The following is a 9,883-nucleotide window of genomic DNA, read 5'->3' as shown; positions in this document are numbered from 1 at the left end:
ATTTTTTTTTTTTTTTTTTTTTTTTAAAGGAAAGCATTTCCACAGGAATTAGGTGTAATCCCTGTCTGTTTTATTTAAAAATATTTGTGAAAATTATATGTAGAACAGATCGTTACACCAGAGATGTTTACAAAAATGTTCAGTTAAAAAAAAAAAAAAAACTGGTCTCTTTCGATTGGAATGTAAAACAAAAGTGACCATTTGGTAACAACCCTTGTTGCATAAAACAAATAACCTTAACAAGGCTCTTTAAAATAAAAAAAATAAATAAATGATCCATCAAGTTTTGTTTTTTTTTTTGTTTTTTTTTTGAAAGATGACAGGGGGTTACATTCAAATTAGTCCACTTATTGCCGTTCTCTTCCTGCTCCTTTTGTTCCTCTGTATTTATATCAACTATGTACTAGGTGCTGTCCTCATCATCATCATCATCATCATCAGCATCATTTTCCTTATTAATGTCCGAAAAGATGTCAGAGAGAAGGAAGGTCTCTTTTTGTTTATCACCGCGCTGTGTCTTATCACCGGGGTCCTTCAATTCCTTTTCAATTTGTGGCAGAACATTCTCATACAGAAAATCGATGGTGTCTTATAAAAACAAAACATAATATATGAAGCCCAACATGAAATGTTTCCAGTACTGAAAAATTCTGACCTTCTAAACAACTTTTCATGGCTTTTCTTAGTATCACTTTAGCAGAAAACAAGGTTTTAATTTGAATGTAACAATTTTAATAAAAGAAGGTCTACTCAGCAATGTAAACAGTGCTTGCAACTTTAACTACAATGCATTTAGGCAATAATGGTCTTACCTGCAAAAGACTTGTTGTGCCAGTTTGGCACATGACAGATTTTCAGTTTGTGCCATTTTCTTTGCACAAACGATGGAGGAACATCTCTATAGACGAGAAGGAAAATAAAAAAATGTGGACAGAAGCAGCCATTGGAATTTTACACTTGACAGACACTGATTTAGTTACCCGTCAAAAATGTCCTGAAACGGTGGATATACAATGTATACAACATTTGCCTACCTACTCTTTAATTAAATAAAATAAAAAATAAACCCTTCAGAACACATTCCAAAGCAAAGTTGCTGAAGCTCACAAAATGTTAAAAGATTTGGGCCTCCATCAGTCAGGGCATGTTAGGAAAAATTCAGCATTGTTGCCACCTTGACCATTTTAACTTGTTCACATTGCATATCTTCATTACTATGAGTTGTAAAATGTATGCAGAAGTCACTTCGATAGCAAAGAGCTCACTGACTTTGAGAAGAGAACTGTAAATAAAATTCTTCAATGTCACACGTCATATAGCCATACATAGGTTTGTTATTCAAAGTGGGTGATGAGCATCATATGAAAATAGTAGCTCAATGGCCTATGTTGTCATGCTTACCCAATCAATGCTGTCACGTCATCCCAGTTGACATGGGCAATGTCATCTACTTGCATTTCATACATCCTACAGTACAAAAGACATACTTTAGCCAACAACACAGATCCAAAGTTAAGTAGACATCCCAAACAAACGCAGAGTGTGGATCTTGTTCCGCACCGCTCCATCCTCCAGATTGCAAGACACAACGACCACATTGGTTGCTTGTACAGCCACATTGTCACAGTAGCAACACACAGTAAACACAGGCAAACGTACACCTGGCAGGTATTCCACAAGTGATCTTATAAAAAGGTGCATATATTTAAAATCAGCCTCATTTAATTTAGCCAGTTTACTCCAGACTAATCAGGTTCCACTAACACATGTTCCTGCTATTTTACGTTTAGTGTTTTATGCAAGTGAATAATACTCATCATACAAATAATATGTACTTAGCACTTGAAAATGATGCTTAAGCTTTGTACAGATTTAAATGTGAAAAAAAAAAAAATACACTACTATCCACTATCTTGGGCATGCTACTCAACTCACAGAATTAGAGAATTAAAATTAAATAATTTAAAGCAACAATATTTAATATTAGACTAACTTTTATCCACTGAAATGTTAGAAGCGGCATATACAAAACACACGGCAGCAGGTGAAGGTGAAATATAAAGAGAACTCCAAACGCAATAGTTTTTATGTATAGAAACCAACTGTATATTACATCTAACCAAAATGAAGGCTCCTGCTAATGTCTCTGGTTGTGTGGGGGAGGGGGGGGCTCCAGCAATGGACCCAGCTCCAGATCATAAATGGAGGTGCCTCATCATTTCAGAATTATACAGAAGTCTTCAGAGATAATTCCCCCAGTGAAAAACAAAAAAACTCTCCTGATCCTCTTGGGGATGCACATTCAGAGTTTGGAAATGATGTAATTATCAAAAAAACTGTATAATTGTGGTGATGGCTCCCTGGAGAACCTTCAACATTCAGAGGTACTAATTATCCTCTGATAATGCAGGACCATCCAGGATCAGCAGGTGGAACAACATGCTCACGTTTTCAAAAAATCTGCAAAAAAAAAAAAAAAAAAAAAAAAAAAAAAAAAAAAAAAAAAAAACACCTGAAAATGAGAATGCTGGGAGTGGAAAGGCTGGAAATTAAGAAAAAAATGGAATTTCATATGCTCATTATATCAAATTGAATTGAGGCTTTATTCCTGCCGCAGGCTCACTAATCACTAATAAAAGGTTTTTGCTTTACTAAAAGATCTCTACACCAATCAGCCTACAGTGTTACCGTTTACACCATGTAAAATGCACAGGCTCTCTATGGGGTGAATACGAGGTGCATGCATTGAGTAAGTTATGCTAACTCCTCAGAATAGGCTAGAAAACGCAAACTCATAAGCAAGCATGAGTTACAATTGCAAAGGCAATAGTAATTAATATTTTGGGGATCTTTACCCTGCATATACAGAGTAATCTGAACAGGTTGAAAAAGGCTGATTTAAATCATGCGGACTCGTTATATCTTCACATTAGTTTAGCAACGCATACCTGTTTGACTTTTTACATTGTATGTTGCTTTTAAAAAAGTAATTTACATCTGTCAAATCTCACTAGGCTCCAAAGTATATTCATAATAAAATATTACAATTAATATGCTCTGTATGCAGCAGTATATTATATTGTAGGATGTTCTAGAGTATTGTGTTAACCTGGCGAATCTTTGACATCACACATCTTGTCCAACAGACACTGTAGCCTGGTACAGAGCAGGTTTGACCAAAAGCATATCTTGTCATGGTAACTGAGTGAGGCTTAATATCAACTTTTCATTAAACCAAAAATTTTACACTAGAAGGGCTTACAGAAATAAAATATTGCGAGGTTCTAACATCAAGAATGTCTGCACTCCAAATGATTTAAAAAACAAAAACCATGACATCTGATAGTATACCCAGAGATATGATCTGAATTGATTTTGAAACCATGAACAGTACTTGAAACTAACTTGAACATGTATTACATACAGATATGCATTACATTTTTCATGTACACAGCAAATATGTAAACTGTTTTGCAAAGGGGTAGAAACGGTCAATTCTTCTCAATAAAAGGGGCAAAAAAAAAAAAAAAAAAAAAAAAAAAAAAAAAAAAAAAAAAAAAAAAAAAAAAAAAAAAAAAAAAACTTAAGCTATGCAAGCAATAGAATTTGCACACAGGCACTTACGCTTTTATAAGCTTTACTTTGACTTCGGCAGAGTTCTCCCCTGCGTTAAATGCTCCAGAGGACATTTTCACAGCCAAAATTGACATCCTTAAAATGACAAAAGACCATGAACACGATTAAATGGCAAAGAATGACACTTTTGTATTAAACATGTACTTTAAAAATTTTTAGAAAAAGATTTCTTTGACAAAATATATAAATGTTCCTTCACCATTTCTCTCTGCACTTGCTCCAAGTGCGAGTTTCCACCTTTGCAGCAATTTTCTGCCAGGGAAGTCTCTTGTACAACATCTCCCTGCTGACTATGATTGAGTTATTTGTAGCTCCAAGTTGAAGTTGACCCACTATATGTTCTCGCACAGCTTGCAAAAGCCTCTTTAATTCCTTGGGGTGCCATCTGCCTTCCTTAACAGCTAAGAGACAAAAAGCATATTAGCAGCACAGTGTAAACAATCATGGCCAAGAAAATGGACAAGAACTTTCACTTACAAATCTGAGAGTATCGTTTCTCGAGGGAGAAGGCACTTCGTCCAGTCAGCTCTGAAATCCTCTTCCAATTATTACCATGTATTGTGTGCAATTTGCGCAACATGTGAAGTTCATCCTCTGAAAATCTTAAATAAAATGAAGAAAAAAAAATATTTTGTGAAAAAAAATATTTGGAAACACTTTCCTATGTCTGCTGCACCTCCGATTTTTCTCTTACATTCCCTTGTGATTGGTGCTATCAAAAACTCTTCTCCCACGAGCATAAACATCATGACAGGACCTGGGAATTCCCTCCGCTGTTATGACAAACATTACACAAATTAGACAAAATAGTTGTAAAAAGACAATTAAGCAGTAGACATCAAGTAAAGGTTTATATTTTTGTTGTAGCCACTAATACTCTGCATACAAGTGACAAATGCACTTTTCAAAAAAAAAAAAAAAAAAAAACACACACACAACATGTACAGTGCAAAAAGGTGACCTTACTGAACAAAATCTACTGGCATCTAAGTGATCCCTCAAAGCTCCAATAAATTTTTGTGCAAGTCCAGGATTATTCAAAACTATCCATCATGTTCTTTATCACTTTCTCGAGTCACTTCAATGCAAGTAAATTCATGCTGTCTGAGTTAGGTTGAGCACCACTTTCTAAGATATATCAGGTGAGAAAGAAAATGCACACACTTACCTATCCTTTGAAAGAATCTATGCATCCTTTTAAGCTTCTTTATTTTGTCTTGCTCTTCCTTGAAGTAATGAGTAAAAAAGAGTTTGGTAGCACTGTCTATTTCAGTAAGGGCCATGAAGTTTTCAACGTTCTTCCGTAATGTCTCATTTTCTTCTACTGTGAACCTTCCACGATTCAGTGGGACACCTGGAAACAAAGACCAAGTGAGTCCTCTGGCATAGTTCTTTTATTTGCAGTCAGAAATACAGTTGTATGCAAAAGTTTGGGTACCCCATTCAAATGACATTGTTGGTTTTGGAAGCAAAATGAATTAAACACAAAAGTCAACATATTAAATATGTAAAACAACATTGAATTAAACCAGAGGCATTTTGGAATCAAATGCTTTTTCATAATGTGATCCGGTGTCGGCCAGAAGCAGATGGGTTGCTCTCGTTCTTAGGGAGTTTTTCCATGACATTGTCGCCATTGGCGATGCTCATGATTGCTTGGACCTGGATTGTTCTGTAAAGCTGCTTTGTGACAATGCTTGTTGTAAAAAGCGCTATGTAAGAAAAGTTTGAGTTGACTTGGCTATGAACTAAATGAAGTAAAAATTTAATTTTTTGGTCACAATCACCAAAAGGTATGTTTGGATAAAAAGTGTAGCATTTGATGAAAAGAAGAACTGTCCAACTATTAAGCATGAGGGGTGGATCAATTATACTTTAGGGCATTAAGCTTTGCAGCCAGTGGCACAAAAAATGTTGCGTAGAGGGAAGAATATATTCTACCAAATATCAGCAAACTCTGGAAACCAAGAGTGGAGAGCCCAAATGTTTGCACATGCAAAAATTTATATTTTGTTTTTTCCATTTTCCAGCTAACCAAACATGTAAATTAATATACTTTATTTGCCTGGCCTAGGGGTGCCCAAACAAAGTGTCTAAGGAGATCCACCAAATAAGCAACCAAAACATTTTGCATTAGCATACACATCCAGAAATAAAAAATGTTCTGCTTACCCTCTTTCTTGAATTCCTTATATCTCGGCAGGTCATAAAGAATCATTTTATTTATATCATTAAAACTTCGTGACTCTGCATTTGGAACAAATTCTTTGAGCTCCTCCAAAAGATATGGATCAATAAATCTTTGGTCTCCTTTTTTATATTTCCTTTTTGTAAATCTGATGCAGCTCTTATCTGAGTCTTCATAATCATCATCAATCTCAATCGGAGCTGTGTGTCTGCATATTGACTCCACAACCTTGGGCTGTTCAGCTGAAATACTGTAGTCCTTGTGTCTCACTTCATTTTTATTTCTCTTAACATGCTCTTCGTGTTTCCCATTGTTTTTTGGCTCACTTTCTTCCCACTCCATCATTATACCCACTTGTGTGTCATGTGCGGCTATGGAACTCCTCCTTTTCTTCTTTTTCCTTGAAGTCTCTGAGGCATCTTTTGTGGATATTTTCCATGTACATTCTGTCAGATCTAGTTTCTGCTTCTTCTTCTTCTTCTTCTTCTTTTTCTTTTTCTTTCTTGGAGACGCTTCAGGAGCTGATGTTTCACATAATGAGTCATCTGCACCCTTCCAGTCCTGTTCATCTTTGATTTGTTTCCTCTTTTTCAAATTTCCAATTTCCTGGTGTCCCCTGGCCTGCAATTTAGAATATTCTCTCTCACCTTTCTTTTGCATCTCTTTAGTGTTTTCTGAACTGCCAGTTAGTGTCATAAGTCTTGCTGACTTTGATAAGTTGCGATTGTCAGTGACTGTCTGCCATGCATCTTTTAGGTGACATGTACGGGAGCAGGTGGGACTCATATTCAGGAAAGAATCACTGAATCCCCCATAAGTGTTCTTCTTAGTTTTTTCCATCTGTTCACCTTTTATATTGGATTTCCTCTTCTGTTAATCTGTTAAGGAAAGAGAGGCATTATATCCCCTACAAAAAAAAAAAAAAAAAAAAAAACCTACAGCAAAAATATAGTGAACAATTTATGCAATGCTATAATCCTTTATATATAAAAATAATCTCAAAAAAATAAAGGGAACACTTAAACAACACAATATAACTCCAAGTAAATCAAACTTCTGTGAAATCAAACTGTCCACTAAAAGCAATTAGCAAGACACACTCAATAAAGGAGTGGTTCTGCAGGTGGGGACCACAGACCACCTCTCAGTACCTTTCTGCTTTCTGGCTGATGTTTTGGTCACTTTTGAACGTTGGTGGTGTTTTCACACTCGTGGTAGCTTGAGACAGACTCTACAACCCACACAAGTGGCTCAGGTAGTGCAGCTCATCCAGGATGGCACATCAATGCGAGCTGTGGCAAGAAGGTTTTGTGTGTCTGTCAGTGTAGTGTCCAGAGGCTGGAGGCGCTACCAGGAGACAGGCTAGTACACCAGGAGACATGGAGGAGGCCGTAGAAGGGCAACAACCCAGCAGCAGGACCGCTACCTCCGCCTCTGTGCAAGGAGGAACAGGAGGAGCACTGCCAGAGCCCTGCAAAATGACCTCCAGCATGACACAAATGTGCATGTGTCTGCACAAACGGTTAGAAACCGACTCCATGAGGATGGTATGAGGGCCCGACATCCACAGATGGGGGTTGTGCTCACAGCCCAACACCGTGCAGGACGCTTGGCATTTGCCAGAGAACACCAGGATTGGCAAATTCGCCACTGGCGCCCTGTGCTCTTCACAGATGAAAGCAGGTTCACACTGAGCACATGTGACAGTCTGTCACTGAGTCTGAAGACGCCGTGGAGAGCGATCTGCTGCCTGCAACATCCTTCAGCACGACTGGTTTGGCAGTGGGCCAGTAACGGTGTGGGGTGGCATTTCTTCGGAGGGCCGCACAGCCCTCCATGTGCTCACCAGAGGTAGCCTGACTGCCATTAGGTACCGAGATGAGATCCTCAGACCCCTTGTGAGACCATATGCTGGTGCAATTGGCCTTGGGTTCCTCCTAATGCAGGACAATGCTAGACCTCATGTGGCTGGAGTGTGTCAGCAGTTCCTGCAAGATGAAGGCATTGAAGCTATGGACTGGCCCGCCCGTTCCCCAGACCTGAATCCGATTGAGCACATCTGGGACATCATGTCTCGCTCCATCCACTAACGTCACGTTGCACCACAGACTGTCCAGGAGTTGGCGGATGCTTTAGTCCAGGTCTGGGAGGAGATTCCTCAGGAGACCATCCGCCACCTCATCAGGAGCATGCCCAGGCGATGTAGGGAGGTCATACAGGCACGTGGAGGCCACACACAATACTGAGCCTCATTTTGACTTGTTTTAAGGACATCACATCAACGTTGGATCAGCCTGTAGTGTGTTTTTCCACTTTAATTTTGTGTGTGGCTCCAAATCCAGGCCTCCATTGGTTAATAAATTTGATTTCCATTGATTTGTGAGATTCTGTTGTCAGCACATTCAACTTTGTACAGAACAAAGTATTCAATGAGTATTTCATTCATTCAGATCTAGGATGTGTTATTTAAGTGTTCCCTTTATTTTTTTGAGCAGTGTATAGATATTTTAAGGGAAAGTGAGCAAAAAGAATGGGCCTCATTCACTAAAAAAGGCTTCTCTTCCATTTGTTTTTGATCCTCAGAAAAGGTCTTCATCAGATTCATTACGTGTTCTTAAACTGCAGAAATGTTTGCACCTTTGTGCTCTTGCGCGTGTGTATAGGTGATGTTCTTACTTATGTTCTTAACAAATACTAAACAAGAAAACATTGTTAAACGTCAGAATCTTTGGGCCTGATTTAAATTTTGCAGTTTTTACAATGTCCATATACTGTTGAGCTAAATCATATCTATGCCTGAGATGCCAGAGTTTTGCGTGGACAGAATGATGACCCAGAAATCTACACACAATTTGGAAAAATAAACTGGAATATTTTTTTGGAATAGTTTTGGCTTTATGACACAAAAAACCCACCTAGAATAAGAAGCCCTCTGACGAATACTGCATTAGTTCATTATTGACGTCTCACAGATTCATATATTTTCACTTCAAAAGAAAAAAAAAAAGATCTCCACCCTTTCAAAACCAAACATGCAGCTCTCTCCTACACTTACAAAAAAAACGCACTCATATCTTCATATTAGTTTAGCAATCCAAATCTCATTAGGCCTCCACAGCATATTCATAATAAAATATTTATTTTAAATGATTTATATCTAGTATGCTCTGTATGCAGCAGTATATCACATAGTATATAAACATTTTCAAGGGCTCTTTAGTAAAGAGAATGGTTCTATACAGAACCATTTTACGCTTAAATGGTTCTGTGCCTGGTGAGATGGCTCTTCATTTTGATAATGTGCTCTATATAGCACCAACGTAGGTATTACTATATCTATTCTTACAACGTCGAGCTTGAACAACCCTTTCTGGTGCTATATAGAGCGTATTAATATTCACATATAATCCGAAGAACCAGCCCTCCATGCACAGAGCCATTTAAACATAAAATGGTTCTATATAGATCCAGTCCCTGTACAGGAAGGTCAACGACAGCAGCTGGAGACCCTCTAGTACGGCTCTCACCAGCCCTTTACTAAAGACCCCATGAAGAACCATCTCTTTTGAAAAACACCAACAGCCCACCATAATCTAGAGTAATAAGAAAGGACGCCAAGAAAACAGAAACTGGGAGAGGCGAAGGGCTGCTTGCTCGTTAACTCGTCAATAACACGGTTTAGCCCGCCAAAACACCACGTGCTCCGTTTTCGGTCAAACTTAGCTGTCCGGCTAACGTGAGCTAATTACTTAGCTACATATCTGAAATTACTCACAGCAAAACAGTTGCAACATCCATATCATGCCTCGCAGTTGCGTGATTAAGGTGAAGTAAGCGTTTTAACCGACCTGCCGAAAGCAGAGCCGACTGTTTCACAAACGTGGCTGTCTGGGTGGGTCGAGTGTTTTGCTTCCTGTATTTTAACGCGAGGCGGTCCTTTCCTTAAACGCGGCGCTGGATCTGCTCTACTGCCGCCTTATGTACAGGAAGGTCAACGACAGCAGCTGGAGACCCTCTAGTACGGCTCTCACCAGCCCTCGTCCTGGAGGTCTTCCTTCC

The 9,883-nt window shown here is 38.5% G+C and overlaps 1 protein-coding gene across 2 annotated transcripts; it reads right to left on the bottom strand.

Moving 5' to 3' along the window:
- Nucleotides 1–48: 48 nt before the first annotated feature.
- Nucleotides 49–9,883, bottom strand: LOC108423703 (transcription termination factor 1). Of its 2 annotated transcripts, none has more exons than XM_017691197.2 (10): nt 9,673–9,883; nt 5,809–6,702; nt 4,805–4,990; nt 4,331–4,409; nt 4,114–4,238; nt 3,836–4,037; nt 3,625–3,711; nt 1,402–1,467; nt 813–898; nt 49–588 (listed from the first exon to the last, which is right to left on the bottom strand). In XM_017691197.2, the coding sequence occupies exons 2-10, from the start codon at nt 6,662–6,664 to the stop codon at nt 404–406; spliced, it is 1,872 nt and encodes a 623-aa protein (XP_017546686.2). In that variant the 5' UTR covers nt 6,665–6,702; nt 9,673–9,883; the 3' UTR covers nt 49–403. The 2 variants fall into 2 exon arrangements, with proteins under 2 accessions (XP_017546686.2, XP_017546684.2); XM_017691195.2 differs by having other exon boundaries at nt 9,600–9,882.

The sequence above is a fragment of the Pygocentrus nattereri genome, chromosome 20, assembly GCF_015220715.1.
Source record: "Pygocentrus nattereri isolate fPygNat1 chromosome 20, fPygNat1.pri, whole genome shotgun sequence".
NCBI classification, from domain to species: domain Eukaryota; kingdom Metazoa; phylum Chordata; class Actinopteri; order Characiformes; family Serrasalmidae; genus Pygocentrus; species Pygocentrus nattereri.
The sequence above is the reverse complement of the archived record's forward strand: the minus strand, read 5'-3'. Positions and strand labels throughout refer to the sequence as shown.